The sequence below is a fragment of the Oncorhynchus mykiss genome, chromosome 25 (genome assembly GCF_013265735.2).
Source record: "Oncorhynchus mykiss isolate Arlee chromosome 25, USDA_OmykA_1.1, whole genome shotgun sequence".
Lineage (NCBI taxonomy): Eukaryota > Metazoa > Chordata > Actinopteri > Salmoniformes > Salmonidae > Oncorhynchus > Oncorhynchus mykiss.
In genome coordinates this window covers 42613317-42633316 of record NC_048589.1, presented here as the reverse complement: position 1 = coordinate 42633316, position 20000 = coordinate 42613317, and the positions used below count along the sequence as shown (strand labels likewise).

Below are 20000 nucleotides of genomic sequence, written 5' to 3'. Positions count from 1 at the left end.
ATTATAGTTCAATATTACCATCTTGTACGTCACATGGGAACAGAAGTCTCAATAAATAAGATGTTTTACAGCAAAGTGCATCATGGAAGACCAGTAGAAAAATACCTCTGAATTATCAATCAGTTACAGTTTTCTACAGAAACACATTTTTTATTTTTTGGGGGAGGAGGAGGGGGGGGGGGGGGGGGGGGGTTGTTGTTGTTGTTGATTTAATAAAATGTGAAACCTTTGTGAGAGCAATATATTTATATTAATAATAAATTAAAATACAATGTTTCTTTAAATTCATTAGGTAAGATGTAATAGATATTTAGAAAACAACATGAAGACAACATCGGGGTACATCTCAAATGGCAACCTATCCCCTATATGTTGTGCACTACCGTTGACCAGAGCCCTATTCCCTATGTAGTGCACCAGAGCTTATATGAGCCCTGGGAAAAAGTATTTCTCTCTGCAGGGTGCCATTTGAGACATTAGGTATCCTTTTCCCAGGATTACGACCCCCTCAAACCAAACCAAACCAAACCACAGCGTTCCTCCGTAGGACTGAAGAAGCCAAATGTGACAACATTGAAAATAAATATTCAAAATATACAGAAAATATGTCTCTATATTATATTATATATATATAGAGAGAGAGAGTAATGAAGTAATGTTCAAGGCAGTTTAATAATCCTTGTTTTCCTTCTTCTTGTTCTTTTCCTTCCGTCTTTAGTTTGATCGTTGATCTGTCGTTACTTCGTTTTGTTACTTCGTTTCTGATCTGTCGTTACTTCGTTTTTGATCTGTCGTTACTTCGTTTTGTTACTTCGTTTTTGATCTGTCCTTACTTCGTTTTTGATCTGTCATTACTTCGTTTTGTTACTTCGTTTTTTCCCGTTGTTCCTCCTCTTTGCCTCTGTGTTCGTTCCTTAAAAATAGGAAACTAAATACTATGAGTCCATTCAATTGTCACTCATCATCAACAACATATTATCCATTAAACGATATCATCTTTTTTTTGTTCTCCACAATGTAAGATCAGAAAATAGCATCTTTGATTTGTCTTTTTTTTGTGTGTCATTTTTGTTTGTTGTGTAAAAAAAAAAAGTTGTTCTCATCAAGGTGTTTGAGAAAAATATAGACTTCTAATGGTAGCTCAGATCTCTCCGGTTTTAAGACCAGTTGATGTCTCTTCTAGTGGAATACAAACCAGACCAGATGAGACCAGACCAGATGAGACCCACTCCTGGTGCTCTCACCCCAGTATGACGGTTCCCCAATCCCAGCTGTAAGCACTCCTACGTGGGTAACAGACCGGCTCTCAATGCCTTAACAACGATAGATAGACTGACCACGTCTGGGAGTCCTTAGAGGGGGGGTTGAGGGAGGGTGGAGGAGAGGGGGTTATTACCACCACAAACCCCCTTCACTTCCTGTACTTTTCCTCTTCTCATCCCGTTATACCGACAAACCATCATTCCACATCATTCCCACTTTTACTTCTTACAGTTCTACTTTGAACCTCCTGGAAGGAGCCTGAAAGGAGGCTCTAGAATGCTCCAGAAGCCTTTCAGAAGGGTTCTAGAAGTGTTCCAGAAGTGTTTCAGAAGTGTTCTAGAAGCCCTCTATATGACAGTAGGCCTCCATGCTGGAGAAGAGGATGTAGAGGAACCAGAGACTGAAGAAGAAGGCTGAGGTGGCCAGTCTGTGGCCGCGCGGCCCGCCCAGCTCCCCCCCGATGTGGGCCCGGCGGCGGTACAGCAGCACGGAGACCCCCAGGAAGGCGAAGATGGTGTAGAGGGTGACGGAGAAGGCCAGCGAGCCGGCCTCCACCACAAACTGCTTGCCTTGCATGTGCCAGTAGATGGCGGCTATCGACCACGCCACCCCGATGCCCAGGAACACGTTGACCGCGTTGCTGCCCGTCACGTTACCGATGGAGGCGTCTGCATATGTGTCCTGCACCGCCGCTACCTTACTGGCAAATGTGTCTGGAGAGAGAGAGAGGGAAAGAGAGGGAAAGAGAGGGAAAGAGAGGGAAAGAGAGGGAAAGAGAGGGAAAGAGAGAGAAAGAGAGAGAAAGATAGGGAGAGAGAGGGAAAGAGAGAGAGAGAGAGAGAGGGAAAGAGAGGGAAAGAGAGAGAAAGAGAGAGAGAGAGAGGGGGAAAGAGAGAGAGAGAGGGAAAGAGAGCGAGAGAGAGAGGGAAAGAGAGGGAAAGAGAGAGAGAGAGGGGGAAAGAGAGAGAGAGAGGGAAAGAGAGAGAGAGAGGGAAAGAGAGGGAAAGAGAGAGAAAGAGAGAGAAAGATAGGGAGAGAGAGAGAGAGGGAAAGAGAGAGAGAGAGAGAGAGAGAGAGAGAGAGAGAGAGGGAAAGAGAAAGAGAGAGAGAGAGAGAGGGAAAGAGAGAGAGAGAGAGAGAGAGAGAGAGAGAGAGAGAGAGAGAGAGAGAGAGAAAGAGAGAGAGAGAGAGGGGGAAAGAGAGAGAGAGAGGGAAAGAGAGAGAGAGAGACGATTCAATTCACACAGTATGATAATCAATGCCCCGCAACCCACACACACTACCACCCGTTACTGAGCTCACCAGGGACAGATGTACCCAGCGCCACGAACACCACGGCAGTAACAGAGTCCTTCAGCCCGATGGTGCAGCCAAAGTGAGAGGCCAGATCGCCGATCACTGCGGTCAGCATGCCGATGATGACGATGGAGATGAAGAAGCAGGCCCAGCCGTTCAGGTAGTCCGTGGGAGGAACACAGGCGAACAGCACCTAATAATAACAATATGAATAATCCTAATTGAACACTTTACTGTAGGTGTCCTTATGAATGCATTCACAAAGCTTTATAACAGCTATATAAAACCTTCCAGAAGGTGTCTCTGACCTCTAACCTATCTTTCAACTGACCTTCCAGAAGGTGTCTCTGACCTCTAACCTCTCTGTCAACTGACCTTCCAGAAGGTGTCTCTGACCTCTAACCTTTAACCTCTCTGTCAACTGACCTTCCAGAAGTTGTCTCTAACCTCTCTGTGAACTGACCTTCCAGAAGGTGTCTCTGACCTCTAACCTCTCTGTCAACTGACCTTCCAGAAGGTGTCTCTGACCTCTAACCTTTAACCTCTCTGTCAACTGACCTTCCAGAAGGTGTCTCTGACCTCTAACCTTTCTGTCACCTGATCTTCCAGAAGGTGTCTCTGACACCTTTAACATCTCTGTGAACTGACCTTCCAGAAGGTGTCTCTAACCTCTAACCTCTCTGTGAACTGACCTTCCAGAAGGTGTCTCTAACCTCTAACCTCTCTGTGAACTGACCTTCCAGAAGGTGTCTCTAACCTCTCTGTGAACTGACCTTCCAGAAGGTGTCTCTAACCTCTCTGTGAACTGACCTTCCAGAAGGTGTCTCTAACCTCTCTGTGAACTGACCTTCCAGAAGGTGTCTCTAACCTCTCTGTGAACTGACCTTCCAGAAGGTGTCTCTAACCTCTAACCTCTCTGTGAACTGACCTTCCAGAAGGTGTCTCTAACCTCTCTGTGAACTGACCTTCCAGAAGGTGTCTCTAACCTCTCTATGAACTGACCTTCCAGAAGGTGTCTCTAACCTCTAACCTCTCTGTGAACTGACCTTCCAGAAGGTGTCTCTGACATCTAACCTCTCTGTCAACTGGCCTTCCAGAAGGTGTCTCTAACCTCTAACCTCTCTGTGAACTGACCTTCCAGAAGGTGTCTCTAACCTCTAACCTCTCTGTGAACTGACCTTCCAGAAGGTGTCTCTAACCTCTCTGTGAACTGACCTTCCAGAAGCTGTCTCTAACCTCTCTGTGAACTGACCTTCCAGAAGGTGTCTCTAACCTCTCTGTGAACTGACCTTCCAGAAGGTGTCTCTAACCTCTCTGTGAACTGACCTTCCAGAAGGTGTCTCTAACCTCTAACCTCTCTGTGAACTGACCTTCCAGAAGGTGTCTCTAACCTCTCTGTGAACTGACCTTCCAGAAGGTGTCTCTAACCTCTCTATGAACTGACCTTCCAGAAGGTGTCTCTAACCTCTAACCTCTCTGTGAACTGACCTTCCAGAAGGTGTCTCTGACATCTAACCTCTCTGTCAACTGACCTTCCAGAAGGTGTCTCTAACCTCTAACCTCTCTGTGAACTGACCTTCCAGAAGGTGTCTCTAACCTCTAACCTCTCTGTGAACTGACCTTCCAGAAGGTGTCTCTAACCTCTCTGTGAACTGACCTTCCAGAAGCTGTCTCTAACCTCTCTGTGAACTGACCTTCCAGAAGGTGTCTCTAACCTCTAACCTCTCTGTGAACTGACCTTCCAGAAGGTGTCTCTGACATCTAACCTCTGTCAACTGGCCTTCCAGAAGGTGTCTCTGACCTCTAACCTCTCAGTCAACTGACCTTCCAGAAGGTGTCTCTGACCTCTAACCTCTCAGTCAACTGACCTTCCAGAAGGTGTCTCTGACATCTAACCTCTCAGTCAACTGACCGTCCAGAAGGTGTCTCTAACCTCTCTGTGAACTGACCTTCCAGAAGGTGTCTCTAACCTCTAACCTCTCTGTGAACTGACCTTCCAGAAGGTGTCTCTAACCTCTAACCTCTCTGTCAACTGACCTTCCAGAAGACGGTGAGGAAGTGCATGACGTAGTCGAAACATGACGGGAGACGCTCTTCACCAGAGTCTTCCTCATCCTCGTCTCCTAGGGACAAGGGAGGGAGGAGCGGGGGAGAGGAGGGGAGATGGAGAGGTGGAGGGGAGGGATGGAATGATGAAGAGGAGAAGAAAAGGGAGCAGGTAGCGACAATGAAGGGAGGGAAGAGAGAGGGTAGAGGGAAGGATAGACGTGTGATGGAGTGATGAAGAGGAGCAGGTATTGGAAGGAGGTATAGGGACAGTGAAGGGAGAGATGAAGAGAAGAGAGAGAACAGGAACAGAGGAAGGAGAGGTAGATGATGGAGTGATAGAAGAGTAATACAGAAAGGAGGGATTGTGATGGAGGAGGAGGGGGACAGAATGGAGGGATTGTGATGGAGGAGGAGGGGGACAGAAAGGAGGGATTGTGATGAAGGAGGAGGACAGAATGGAGGGATTGTGATGGAGGAGGGGGTCAGAATGGAGGGATTGTGATAGAGGAGGGGGACAGAATGGAGGGATTGTGATGGAAGAGGAGGAGGACAGAATGGAGGGATTGTGATGGAAGAGGAGGAGAACAGAATGGAGGAGGAAGACCGAATGGAGGGATTGTGATGGTAGAGGGGGACAGAATGGAGGGATTGTGATGGAGGAGGGGGACAGAATGGAGGGATTGTGATGGAGGAGGGGGACAGAAGGGAGGGATTGTGATGGAGGAGGAGGACAGAATGGAGGGATTGTGATGGAGGAGGAGGACAGAATGGAGGAGGAGGACAGAATGGAGGGATTGTGATGGAGGAGGAGGAGGACAGAATGGAGGGATTGTGATGGAGGAGGAGGAGGACAGAATATAGGGATTGTGATGGAGGAGGACAAAATGGAGGGATTGTGATGGAGGAGGAGGACAGAATGGAGGGATTGTGATGGAGAAGGGGGACAGAATGGAGGGATTGTGATGAAGGAGGAGGACAGAATGGAGGGATTGTGATGGAGGAGGGGGTCAGAATGGAGGGATTGTGATAGAGGAGGGGGACAGAATGGAGGGATTGTGATGGAAGAGGAGGAGGACAGAATGGAGGGATTGTGATGGAAGAGGAGGAGAACAGAATGGAGGAGGAAGACCGAATGGAGGGATTGTGATGGTAGAGGGGGACAGAATGGAGGGATTGTGATGGAGGAGGGGGACAGAATGGAGGGATTGTGATGGAGGAGGGGGACAGAATGGAGGGATTGTTATGAAGGAGGAGGAGGAGGACAGAATGGAGGGATTGTGATGGAGGAGGGGTCAGAATGGAGGGATTGTGATGGAGGAGGAGGACAGAATGGAGGGATTGTGATGGAGGAGGAGGACAGAATGGAGGGATTGTGATGGAGGAGGGGGACAGAATGGAGGGATTGTGATGGAGGAGGAGGACAGAATGGAGGAGGAGGACAGAATGGAGGGATTGTGATGGAGGAGGAGGACAGAATGGAGGGATTGTGATGGAGGAGGAGGACAGAATGGAGGGATTGTTATGAAGGAGGAGGAGGAGGACAGAATGGAGGGATTGTGATGGAGGAGGGGTCAGAATGGAGGGATTGTGATGGAGGAGGAGGACAGAATGGAGCGATTGTGATGGAGGAGGAGGACAGAATGGAGGGATTGTGATGGAGGAGGGGGACAGAATGGAGGGATTGTGATGGAGGAGGAGGACAGAATGGAGGAGGAGGACAGAATGGAGGGATTGTGATGGAGGAGGGGGACAGAATGGAGGGATTGTGATGGAGGAGGACAAAATGGAGGAATTGTGATGGAGGAGGACAAAATGGAGGGATTGTGATTGAGGATGAGGACAGAATGGAGGGATTGTGATTGAGGAGGAGGACAGAATGGAGGGATTGTGATGGAGGAGGAGGGGGACAGAATGGAGGGATTGTGATTGAGGAGGAGGACAGAATGGAGGGATTGTGATGGAGGAGGAGGGGGACAGAATGGAGGGATTGTGATTGAGGAGGAGGACAGAATGAAGGGATTGTGATGAAGGAGGAGGAGGACAGAATGGAGGGATTGTGATGGAGGAGGAGGAGGACAGAATGGAGGGATTGTGATGGAGGAGGACAGAATGGAGGGATTGTGATGGAGGAGGAGGACAAAAAGGAGGGATTGTGATGAGGAGGAGGAGGACAGAATTGAGGGATTGTGATGAAGAAGGAGGACAGAATGGAGGGATTGTGATGGAGGAGGATGACGAGGACAGAATGGAGGGATTGTGATGGAGGAGGATGACGAGGACAGAATGGAGGGATTGTGATGGAGGAGGACATAATGGAGGGATTGTGATGGAGGAGGAGGACAGAATGGAGGGATTGTTATGAAGGAGGAGGAGGACAGAATGGAGGGATTGTGATGGAGGAGGAGGAGGAGGAGGAGGACAGAATGGAAGGATTGTGATGGAGGAGGGGGAGGACAGAATGGAGGGATTGTGATGGAGGAGGAGGACAGAATGGAGGGATTGTAATGGAGGAGGAGGACAGAATGGAGGGATTGTGATGGGGGAGGAGGAGGACAGAATGGAGGGATTGTTATGAAGGAGGAGGAGGAGGACAGAATGGAGGGATTGTGATGGAGGAGGAGGACAGAATGGAGGGATTGTGATGTAGGACGAGGACAGAATGGAGGGATTGTGATGGAGAAGGACAGAATGTGATGGATTGTGATGGAGGAGGAGGACAGAATGGAGGGATTGTGATGAAGTAGGAGGAGGACAGAATGGAGGGATTGTGATGAAGGAGGAGTAGGACAGAATGGAGGGATTGGGATGAAGAAGGAGGACAGAATGGAGGGATTGTGATGAAGGAGGAGGAGGACAGAATGGAGGGATTGGGATGAAGAAGGAGGACAGAATGGAGGGATTGTGATGGAGGAGGAGGACAGAATGGAGGGATTGTGATGAAGGAGGAGGAGGACAGAATGGAGGGATTGGGATGAAGAAGGAGGACAGAATGGAGGGATTGTGATGGAGGAGGAGGAGGACAGAATGGAGGGATTGTTATGAAGGAGGAGGACAGAATGGAGGGATTGTGATGGAGGAGGAGGAGGACAAAATGGAGGGATTGTGATGAAGGAGGAGGAGGACAGAATGGAGGGATTGTGATGGAGGAGGAGGAGGACAGAATGTGATGGATTGTGATGGAGGAGGGGGAGATAGGAAAGCGGAATGACATCAAGGGGAAGGAAGAGAATCATTTTAATTTATTACACATTGAGGAATATTTCATAACAGCAGATTGTTGTATTTCATAGTTACGTCCTGTTTTTCAGTGTGTTTAATCCACTCTAACAGGAACATAGACTCATACCTCAACAGAGGTTGGTAGCCTGACAAGTACTGTGAGTGAATGGCCCAGTTCCCCACGGCCAACACCAGGCCTCCATGGAGGGTAGCTGGGCAGGGGACTAGGTGGGACGCAGAGCCAGGTGCTGGCAGGAGGTTAGACAGGTCTAGGTATATATAGGTGTGTGCTGGCAGGAGGTTAGACAGGTCTAGGTATATATAGGTGGGTGCTGGCAGGAGGTTAGACAGGCCTAGGTATATATAGGTGGGTGCTGGCAGGAGGTTAGACAGGTCTAGGTATATGTAGGCAGAGTGGTGGGTGCTGGCAGGAGGTTAGACAGGCCTAGGTATATGTAGGTGGGTGCTGGCATGATTCAAAGTGGCAGGTCATGTGAGGGACATACATTTTTCAGCGTGGAGCTGATTATATAATACAGAGAGCCATCGGGATTAAATATTTGAACACCAAAGTGACAGAGGGAGGGCCTTCCAGGAGTTGACTGTGTGGAGCTAAAGAGACTGCGGAGGAGCGGTGACGTAGGGAGAAATGTCTCCTCTCCGTGGCTAAGGAAAGTCTAGCCGTCTTCTCTACATCGCGTCCGACTCTCTCTCTCTCCTTCTGGCTCCGACGTCTCCGACGTCTCCGATGTCTCCTTCTGGCTCCGATGTCCCCGAGGTCTCCGATGTCCCCGAGGTCCCCGATGTTTCCGATGTCTCCGATGTCTCCGATGTTTCCGATGTCTCCGATGTCTCCTTCTGGCTCCGATGTCTCCTTCTGGCTCCGATGTCTCCGATGTTCGGAACGCTTTCTGGATGTGGTATCATTTGTAGTCTGTTGTCGTGACAGCACGCAAGCAAGTCTTGTTGACGTTATTATATATTTTGTTTTACATATTACTAAAGCTATTAAGATCAGCTCAAACGTAAATACAACGTTAAAAGGCAACATGTTTGGTTGGTACTCTTAGTGTTACATTGCCTTATATCTTTAACTTAATTCAATGTTCTGGGAACCTTTAAATAACGTTTTTTGTTTTTTTGTACAACATTAAGGGAATGTCCTCTGCAACCTAACTTAAACATTGTATGAATGTCATCACAACTGAACATCTCTTTTAAGGTAAATACACTGTTCCCAGACCCTAATTACATGTCTGGGAACCTTTTATTAAAGAACTCAACATTCTGTCAACATCAAAAGGAATGTTTTGTGTCCTCTAATACGAAACATTATCTGAATGTCAGCACAACTGGACAGTTTTAGTGTTTATCTCTTTGCGTATCCCCACAATGTTTGCAGAACCTAAATAAAATGTTTTAGGAACTTTTTTAAAAGAGTGTAAAAATGTGTTCTGGGAACGTTCTTTCAACATCAGTTGAATGTTATTTTCACTCTAAAAGAAACAAGGAAACCGTTTTTGTGTTTTTTTGGGAACACATCTTTCTGACGTCCCTACAATGTTCCCATCAGACTGTTCCCAACAGACGGTTCCCAACAGACGGTTCCCAACAGACGGTTCCCATCAGACGGTTCCCAACAGACTATTCCCAACAGACTGTTCCCAACAGACGGTTCCCAACAGACGGTTCCCAACAATGTTCCCAACAGACGGTTCCCGTCAGACTGTTCCCAACAGACTGTTCCCATCAGACTGTTCCCATCAGACTGTTCCCATCAGACTGTTCCCATCAGACTGTTCCCAACAGACTGTTCCCTACAATGTTCCCAACAGACTGTTCCCAACAGATGGTTCCCAACAGACGGTTCCCAACAGACTGTTCCCAACAGACTGTTCCCATCAGACTGTTCCCACCAGACTGTTCCCAACAGACTGTTCCCACCAGACTGTTCCCAACAGACTGTTCCCAACAGACTGTTCCCTACAATGTTCCCAACAGACTGTTCCCAACAGACTGTTCCCAACAGACTGTTCCCGTCAGACTGTTCCCGTCAGACTGTTCCCAACAGACTGTTCCCAACAGACTGTTCGCATCAGACGGTTCCCAACAGACGGTTCCCAACAGACTGTTCCCATCAGACTGTTCCCATCAGACTGTTCCCATCAGACGGTTCCCAACAGACGGTTCCCAACAGACGGTTCCCAACAGACGGTTCCCAACAGACTGTTCCCATCAGACGGTTCCCAACAGACTGTTCCCAACAGACTGTTCCCAACAGACTGTTCCCAACAGACTGTTCCCATCAGACTGTTCCCATCAGACGGTTCCCAACAGACTGTTCCCAACAGACTGTTCCCAACAGACTGTTCCCAACAGACTGTTCCCATCAGACAGTTCCCAACAGACTGTTGCCATCAGACTGTTCCCAACAGACTGTTCCCAACAGACTGTTCCCACAATGTAAATAAAACATTCTGGGAACATTTTAAAGAGCAGATGAAATGTGTTCCAGGAACATTCTTGTAACATCAGGGGAATGTATTTTTATGCAACCGCCTAAAATAAACGAATCATCCAACGGGACAGTTTTAGTGTTGCGGGATCATAGGACGATAACCTAGATTGAACAACAACAACAAAAACATACTCCACAGTTTCCGATATAACATATATAAACACATATTTTATAATATATAACAATCAAAACTCAACGATCAGAGATCCATGTTTTTTGTCACAATGTATTTTTAAAATTTTAAATATCCTCTTTCTTTGAGTGCTCTGATCGCTACCTGGCTCCCCTTAGACCCAACACATACTGTCTGATGTATAAAACCTGTAAAAGATGGTGAACGATTACGATCACAATGTTTCGACCATTTTCCTCTTCTCCCTTACACGACGTCCACTAGAGTGGGACCTGTACTGACTGGTCTAGGAGCTGGTGTTTATCTGTACTGACTGGTCTAGGAGCTGGTGTTTATCTGCACTGACTGGTCTAGGAGCTGGTGTTTACCTGCACTGACTGGTCTAGGAGCTGGTGTTTACCTGCACTGACTGGTCTAGGAGCTGGTGTTTATCTGCACTGACTGGTCTAGGAGCTGGTGTTTATCTGTACTGACTGGTCTAGGAGCTGGTGTTTACCTGTACTGACTGGTCTAGGAGCTGGTGTTTACCTGCACTGACTGGTCTAGGAGCTGGTGTTTACCTGTACTGACTGGTCTAGGAGCTGGTGTTTACCTGCACTGACTGGTCTAGGAGCTGGTGTTTACCTGCACTGACTGGTCTAGGAGCTGGTGTTTATCTGTACTGACTGGTCTAGGAGCTGGTGTTTATCTGTACTGACTGGTCTAGGAGCTGGTGTTTACCTGCACTGACTGGTCTAGGAGCTGGTGTTTACCTGCACTGACTGGTCTAGGAGCTGGTGTTTACCTGCACTGACTGGTCTAGGAGCTGGTGTTTACCTGCACTGACTGGTCTAGGAGCTGGTGTTTACCTGCACTGACTGGTCTAGGAGCTGGTGTTTACCTGTACTGACTGGTCTAGGAGCTGGTGTTTACCTGTACTGACTGGTCTAGGAGCTGGTGTTTACCTGCACTGACTGGTCTAGGAGCTGGTGTTTACCTGCACTGACTGGTCTAGGAGCTGGTGTTCATCTGCACTGACTGGTCTAGGAGCTGGTGTTTACCTGTACTGACTGGTCTAGGAGCTGGTGTTTATCTGCACTGACTGGTCTAGGAGCTGGTGTTTATCTGTACTGACTGGTCTAGGAGCTGGTGTTTACCTGCACTGACTGGTCTAGGAGCTGGTGTTTATCTGTACTGACTGGTCTAGGAGCTGGTGTTTACCTGCACTGACTGGTCTAGGAGCTGGTGTTTACCTGCACTGACTGGTCTAGGAGCTGGTGTTTACCTGCACTGACTGGTCTAGGAGCTGGTGTTTACCTGCACTGACTGGTCTAGGAGCTGGTGTTTACCTGTACTGACTGGTCTAGGAGCTGGTGTTTACCTGTACTGACTGGTCTAGGAGCTGGTGTTTACCTGTACTGACTGGTCTAGGAGCTGGTGTTTACCTGCACTGACTGGTCTAGGAGCTGGTGTTTACCTGCACTGACTGGTCTAGGAGCTGGTGTTTATCTGCACTGACTGGTCTAGGAGCTGGTGTTTACCTGCACTGACTGGTCTAGGAGCTGGTGTTTACCTGCACTGACTGGTCTAGGAGCTGGTGTTTACCTGCACTGACTGGTCTAGGAGCTGGTGTTTACCTGCACTGACTGGTCTAGGAGCTGGTGTTTACCTGCACTGACTGGTCTAGGAGCTGGTGTTTACCTGCACTGACTGGTCTAGGAGCTGGTGTTTACCTGCACTGACTGGTCTAGGAGCTGGTGTTTACCTGCACTGACTGGTCTAGGAGCTGGTGTTTACCTGCACTGACTGGTCTAGGAGCTGGTGTTTATCTGTACTGACTGGTCTAGGAGCTGGTGTTTACCTGCACTGACTGGTCTAGGAGCTGGTGTTTATCTGTACTGACTGTTCTAGGAGCTGGTGTTTATCTGCACTGACTGGTCTAGGAGCTGGTGTTTATCTGTACTGATTGGTCTAGGAGCTGGTGTTTATCTGTACTGATTGGTCTATGAGCTGGTGTTTATCTGCACTGACTGGTCTAGGAGCTGGTGTTTATCTGTACTGACTGGTCTAGGAGCTGGTGTTTATCTGCACTGACTGGTCTAGGAGCTGGTGTTTATCTGTACTGACTGGTCTAGGAGCTGGTGTTTATCTGTACTGACTGGTCTAGGAGCTGGTGTTTATCTGTACTGACTGGTCTAGGAGCTGGTGTTTACCTGCACTGACTGGTCTAGGAGCTGGTGTTTACCTGCACTGACTGGTCTAGGAGCTGGTGTTTATCTGTACTGACTGGTCTAGGAGCTGGTGTTTACCTGCACTGACTGGTCTAGGAGCTGGTGTTTACCTGCACTGACTGGTCTAGGAGCTGGTGTTTACCTGCACTGACTGTGATAGCCTCCATGAACTGTTGTCTCCAGGAGTTGGTGCCCACCACCAGAGCCAGGTTCGTCTTCTTGATCAGCTTGTCCACTGTGTTCTGAGGGAAAAGGCACATAGGAAATACACTCAGTCTGCATCCCAAATGCACCCTACTCCCAATCTAGTGCACTATTTCTGTCCAGAGCCTTGGAGGCTCCCTTGGTGGGCCATGTATTTAACTGATTATTATAGCATCTCAGTATGGACCAATCTGGTTACAGCTGGGGGTTGGACTATTATTATTACAGTTTGGACTATACCAATCTGGTTACAGCTGGGGGTTGGCTTATTATTATTATTACAGTTTGGACTATACCAATCTGGTTACACCTGGGGGTTGGATTATTATTATTATTATTACAGTTTGGACTATACCAATCTGGTTACAGCTGGGGGTTGGCTTATTATTATTATTATTACAGTTTGGACTATACCAATCTGGTTACAGCTGGGGGTTGGATTAGTATTATTATTATTATTACAGTTTGGACTATACCAATCTGGTTACAGCTGGGGGTTGGATTAGTATTATTATTATTATTACAGTTTGGACTATACCAATCTGGTTACAGATGGGGGTTGGATTAGTATTATTATTATTATTACAGTTTGGACTATACCAATCTGGTTACAGCTGGGGGTTGGATTAGTATTATTATTATTATTATTATTATAATTACAGTTTGGACTATACCAATCTGGTTACAGCTGGGGGTTGGATTAGTATTATTATTATTACAGTTTGGACGATACCAATGATAATATGTATATATTTCTTAATTCCATTCTTATATTTATATATATATATATATATATATATTTTTTTTTTTTTAAATTATTTTTTTACCTTTATTTAACCAGGCAAGTCAGTTAAGAACAAATTCTTATTTTCAATGACGGCCTGGGAACAGTGGGTTAACTGCCTGTTCAGGGGCAGAACGACAGATTTGTACCTTGTCAGCTCGGGGGTTTGAACTCGCAACCTTCCGGTTACTAGTCCAACGCTCTAACCACTAGGCTACCCTGCCGCCCCGTGTATTGTTGTGAATTGTTAGATATTACTGCACTAGGAACACAAGCATTTCTCTACACCCGCAATAACATCTGCTAAATATGTGTACAGCCAGACCCAATACAATTTGATTTGATTTGAGATTGTTATTAGAACAAAGACATGAAGTTCACATGATTCTCCACATGATGGCAGCAACATCAACTGAATTCATTCATCCGCTGGCTCTGATGGGGAGTCACAAAAACACACTTCAACCTTTGATGGTGAGAGTGTTTAGCTGTGTGTGTGTGTATGTGTATGTGCGTGCGTGTGTTGGAGTGACAGTTGGAGTGACAGTTGGAGTGACAGACTGTCCCGTACCTTGAACTCGTAGGACTCCTCGATGATGACCTCCAGTTTGGAGTGTTCCCCCAGCACTGGCTTCCCCATCTCCGCGATCCGCTTAGCCTCCTCTTCCTCTGACGAGAACTTAGGGACATCTGTGGGAAGTGGAGAGACAAGGACAGGACAGGACAGGACAGGACAGGACAGGAGAGGAGAGGAGAGGAGAGGAGAGGAGAGGAGAGGAGAGGAGAGGAGAGGAGAGGAGAGGAGAGGAGAGGAGAGAGAACAGGAGAGGAGAGGAGAGGAGAGGAGAGGAGAGGAGAGGAGAGGAGAGGAGAGGAGAGGAGAGGAGAGGAGAGGAGAAGGGAAGGGAAGGAGAGGAGAAGAGAGGAGAGAGAAGAGGAGAGGAGAAGAGAGGAGAGAGAACAGGAGAGGAGAGGAGAGGAGAGGAGAGGAGAGGAGGAGAGAGGACAGGAGAGGAGAGGAGAGGAGAGGAGAGGAGAGGAGAGGAGAGGAGAGGAGAGGAGAGAGAACAGGACAGGAGAGGAGAGGAGAAGAGAGGAGGAGAGAGGAGAGGAGAGGAGAGGAGAGGAGAGGAGAGGAGAGGAGAGGGGAAGGGAAGGGAAGGAGAGGAGAAGAGAAGAGGAGAAGAGAGGAGAGAGAACAGGAGAGGAGAGGAGGAGAAGAGAGAGAACAGGAGAGGAGAGGAGAGGAGAGGAGAGGAGAGGAGAGGAGAGGAGAGGAGAGGAGAAGAGAGGAGGAGAGAGGACAGGAGAGGAGAGGAGAGGAGAGGAGAGGAGAGGAGAGGAGAGGAGAGGAGAGGAGAGGAGAGGAGAGGAGAAGGGAAGGGAAGGGAAGGAGAAGAGAAGAGGAGAAGAGAGGAGAGAGAACAGGAGAGGAGAGGAGGAGAAGAGAGAGAACAGGAGAGGAGAGGAGAGGAGAGGAGAGGAGAAGAGAGGAGAGAGAACAGGAGAGGAGAGGAGGAGAAGAGAGAGAACAGGAGAGGAGAGGAGAGGAGAGGAGAGGAGAGGAGAGGAGAGGAGAGGAGAGGAGAGGAGAGGAGGAGAGAGGACAGGAGAGGAGAGGAGAGGAGAGGAGAGGAGAGGAGAGGAGAGGAGAGGAGAGGAGAGGAGAGGAGAAGGGAAGGGAAGGGAAGGAGAAGAGAAGAGGAGAAGAGAGGAGAGAGAACAGGAGAGGAGAGGAGGAGAAGAGAGAGAACAGGAGAGGAGAGGAGAGGAGGAGAGGAGAGGAGAGGAGAGGAGAGAGAACAGGAGAGGAGAGGAGGAGAAGAGAGAGAACAGGAGAGGAGAGGAGAGGAGAGGAGAGGAGAGGAGAGGAGAGGAGAGTGAGAGGAGAGGAGAGGAGAGGAGAGGAGGAGAAGAGAGAGAACAGGAGAGGAGAGGAGAGGAGAGGAGAGGAGAGGAGAGGAGAGTGAGAGGAGAGGAGAGGAGAGGAGAGGAGAGGAGAGGAGAGGAGAGTGAGAGGAGAGGAGAGGAGAGGAGAGGAGAGTGAGAGGAGAGGAGAGGAGAGGAGGAGAAGAGAGAGAACAGGAGAGGAGAGGAGAGGAGAGGAGAGGAGAGTGAGAGTGAGACTGAGCCTAATAAGCTGAGCTCATCTTGTTGAACTGTGCAGGCACTGGATTAAAATGCAACCACATCAAACCACTCCTTCTAAAGGTCAATATTTCCTTTATTGCAGAAGCTCTTTAAACACATTGTCCAAACAAGCAAAAAATGACGTCATCGGACACTACAGTTCCACGTGGACGGGGCAAACACTAAGGACGCTTCTATCACAGAGCCTAAGTGCTGGACAAAGTGAACCACTGCTCTCCGTTCTGTCTCTGTTAGAGAGTGATCCTCTGTCACAATCCCTTTCATTCCGTCTCATCCCTCTATCCTGTCCTCTCTGCTCCTCTCCTCTCTCCTCCTGTCCTCTCTCCTCCTGTCCTCTCTCCTCCTGTCCTCTCTGCTCCTCTCTCTTCCTCTCTCCTCCTGTCCTCTCTGCTCCTCTCTCCTCCTCTCTCCTCCTGTCCTCTCTCCTCCTGTCCTCTCTCCTCCTGTCCTCTCTGCTCCTCTCTCCTCCTGTCCTCTCTGCTCCTCTCTCCTCCTGTCCTCTCTGCTCCTCTCTCCTCCTGTCCTCTCTGCTTTTCTCTCATCCTGTCCTCTGTTCTTCTCTCCTCCTGTCCTCTCTGCTCCTCTCTCCTCCTGTCCTCTCTGCTCCTCTCTCCTCCTGTCCTCTTTGCTCCTCTCTCCTCCTGTCCTCTCTGCTCCTCTCTCCTCCTGTCCTCTCTCCTCCTGTCCTCTCTCCTCCTGTCCTCTTTGCTCCTCTCTCCTACTGTCCTCTCTGCTCCTCTCTCCTCCTGTCCTCTCTCCTCCTGTCCTCTTTGCTCCTCTCTCCTACTGTCCTCTCTGCTCCTCTCTCATCCTGTCTTCTGCTCCTCTATCATCCTGTCCTCTGCTCTCTCTCGCGCTCACACACACAAACAGACACAGACACAGACACAGACACAGACGACACACGGTGTAACTACTAGACTGCTTACTGACTGTTTACTGTAACGTTACTTCATGATTATAGCAGGTTTACTAACACGTTAGTTCTATTAGCTATGTTGACTATGAGGTTACTTTAGCTAATATGGTGACAACAATGTAGGCTGTGTGTAGCGGTTATGATATGGTTTGGCTTGGAAAGTTGTATTTTTTTTTTGCCTGGTCACATCCAGCTGATGGGTAGTGCATTGAAGTCCACAAACGAATGGAAAAGGTGAGGAGAGGAGAGGATAATAGATGCCAGAAGGAATACAACGTGGCTTCTATGAAAGTGAACTGTGTTTACCCGTGATCAGAGGTGTATTCATTCTGCCGATTCCGAAAAACGTTTCTAAAAACGGAAGCAAACGGAACGAAACGGGGATGAACATACCTGAATTCGTCCAATAGAAACTCTCGTTTGCAACTGTTGGACTAATGATTACACCCTCGATCAACTAGATGCAGGCCAGAGTGTGCAAGGCGGTTTGTCTGTCCATGTCACTGTCTGTCACCTCAAAATGTTAACTCGACCTGTGTGCACCTACATTGTACAACTTTCATTCATAGGCTAGGTTGTATCAACCTCATAAGGGGTACAAGGAAACATTCTAGAATCCGGTAGTAGCCTAAACCTATCGCTGTTACATTGAGCTGAATGAATGGAATATGAATGACAGTCATCCAATATGCTGTGATAGAAATAAGGCCGTGATCATGAAAAATAAATCGTCCTCCCTCATCTTAAGAGGAGAGAAGAGAGGAGAGGGGAGGAAGAGAGATGGCTACTTTATTGAGGAAAAAATGTCTTACTATGACTGTGATATGTGGTTGTCTGAGACGTGCTACCTGGGACGTGCTACCTGGGACGTGCTACCTGGGACCTGCTACCTGGGACGTGCTACCTGGGACGTGCTACCTGGGACGTGCTACCTGGGACGTGCTACCTGGGACCTGCTACCTGGGACCTGCTACTTGGGACCTGCTACCTGGGACGTGCTACCTGGGACGTGCTACCTGGGACCTGCTACCTGGGACCTGCTACCTGGGACCTGCTACCTGGGACCTGCTACCTGGGACCTGCTACCTGGGACCTGCTACCTGGGACCTGCTACCTGGGACGTGCTACCTGGGACCTGCTACCTGGGACCTGCTACCTGGGACCTGCTACCTGGGACCTGCTACCTGGGACCTGCTACCTGGGACCTGCTACCTGGGACGTGCTACCTGGGACCTGCTACCTGGGACCTGCTACTGCTACCTGGGACGTGCTACCTGGGACGTTCTACCTGGGACGTGCTACCTGGGACGTGCTACCTGGGACCTGCCACCTGGGACCTGCCACCTGGGACCTGCTACCTGGGACCTGCTACCTGGGACGTGTTACCTGGGACGTGCTACCTGGGACGTGCTACCTGGGACGTGCTACCTGGGACCTGCTACCTGGGACGTGCTACCTGAGACGTGCTACCTGGGACGTGCTACCTGAGACGTGCTACCTGGGACCTGCTACCTGGGACGTGCTACCTGAGACGTGCTACCTGGGACGTGCTACCTGAGACGTGCTACCTGGGACCTGCTACCTGGGACGTGCTACCTGGGACCTGCTACCTGTCCCAGACCTGCTGTTTTCAACTCTCTAGAGACAGTAGGAGCGGTAGAGATACTCTTAATAATCGGCTATGAAAAGCCAACTGACATTTACTCCTGAGGTGCTGACTTGTTGCACCCTCGACAACCACTGTGATTATTATTATTTGACCACGCTGGTCATTTATGAACATTTGAACATCTTGGCCATGTTCTGTTATAATCTCCGACCCGGCACAGCCAGAAGAGGACTGGCCACCCCACATAGCCTGGTTCCTCTCTAGGTTTCTTCCTAGGTTCTGGCCTTTCTAGGGAGTTTTTCCTAGCCACCGTGCTTCTACACCTGCATTGCTTGCTGTTTTGGGGGTTTTAGGCTGGGGTTTCTGTACAGCACTTTGAGATATCAGCTGATGTAATAAGGGCTATATAAATACATTTCATTTGTCTCACCTAGCTATCTAAAGATTCATTCACTAACTGTAAGTCGCTCTGGATAAGAGCGCCTGCTAAATTAGTCAAATGAAAAACATTTAAAAATGTTAAGACTCTGGGCTCTAACTTTCTCTATACTATTTCTCTCTAATGTTTTATAACATTCTCAAACATTAGAACAGACACAAACCAGACCAGCATGCAGGCAGCTAGTCCCTCCAATCCCCCCTCATACCAGACCAGTTAGCTCACTGGGACCCTCCAATCCCCCCTCAAACCAGACCAGCATGCAGGCAGCTAGTCCCTCCAATCCCCCCTCATACCAGACCAGTTAGCTCACTGGGACCCTCCAATCCCCCCTCAAACCAGACCAGCATGCAGGCAGCTAGTCCCTCCAATCCCCGCTCATACCAGACCAGTTAGTTAGCTCACTAGGACCCTCCAATCCCCCCTCATACCAGACCAGTTAGCTCACTGGGACCCTCCAATAACCCCTCAAACCAGACCAGTTAGCTCACTGGGACCCTCCAATACCCCCTCAAACCAGACCAGTTAGCTCCAACACCCCCTCAAATCACAGCAACAGGAGACAGAGAGACATCAGCAGGGAGAAGACAACTTACCTTCAGTCAGTAACAGTGGAGAGAAAATAGAGAGAGAGAGAGACAGAGCGAGACGACTTACCTTCAGCCAGTAACAGTGCTGTGGAGAGAAAATAACAGAAGAGAGAGAGAGAGAGAGAGAGGGAGAGGAAGAGAGAGAGAGAGAGAGAGAGAGAGAGAGAGAGGGAGGGAGAGAGAGAGAGAGATGGAGAGGGAGTGAGGGAGAGGGAGGGAGAGAGAGAGAGAGAGAGAGAGAGAGAGAGAGAGAGGGAGGGAGATGGAGAGGGAGTGAGAGAGAGAGAGAGAGAGAGAGAGAGAGAGGGAGGGAGGGAGAGAGAGAGGGAGTGAGAGGGAGAGAGAGGGAGGGAGATGGAGAGGGAGTGAGGGAGAGAGGGAGGGAGATGGAGCGGGAGTGAGGGAGAGAGGGAGGGAGATGGAGAGGGAGAGGGAGAGGGAGAGAGAGAAGGAGGGAGAGAGAGAGAGAGAGAGGGAGGGAGGGAGAGAGAGAGAGATGGAGAGGGAGTGAGGGAGAGGGCGAGAGAGAGAGAGGGAGAGAGAGCGAGAGAGAGAGAGAGAGGGAGGGAGAGAGAGAGAGAGATGGAGAGGGAGTGAGGGAGAGGGAGAGGGAGAG

The 20000-nt window shown here is 49.0% G+C and overlaps 1 protein-coding gene across 4 annotated transcripts in view; it reads right to left on the bottom strand.

Annotated features, from left to right (window-relative positions):
- Positions 1 to 192: 192 nt before the first annotated feature.
- The window catches only part of LOC110506000 (sodium/calcium exchanger 3), a 141152-nt gene continuing 121344 nt past the window's right edge, over positions 193 to 20000 (bottom strand). For 2 of the 4 annotated variants that reach the window (XM_036962328.1, XM_036962329.1), the window contains exons 4-9: positions 19452 to 19469; positions 14248 to 14366; positions 12831 to 12930; positions 4597 to 4682; positions 2566 to 2752; positions 193 to 1976 (exon numbers count right to left, since the gene is read on the bottom strand). In XM_036962328.1, coding sequence (XP_036818223.1) covers positions 1600 to 1976; positions 2566 to 2752; positions 4597 to 4682; positions 12831 to 12930; positions 14248 to 14366; positions 19452 to 19469 — 887 coding nt within the window. In that variant the 3' untranslated portion in view covers positions 193 to 1599. The remainder of the gene's footprint in view (positions 1977 to 2565; positions 2753 to 4596; positions 4683 to 12830; positions 12931 to 14247; positions 14367 to 19451; positions 19470 to 20000) is intronic. The other 2 variants (XM_036962330.1, XM_036962331.1) reach the window with 2 other exon arrangements.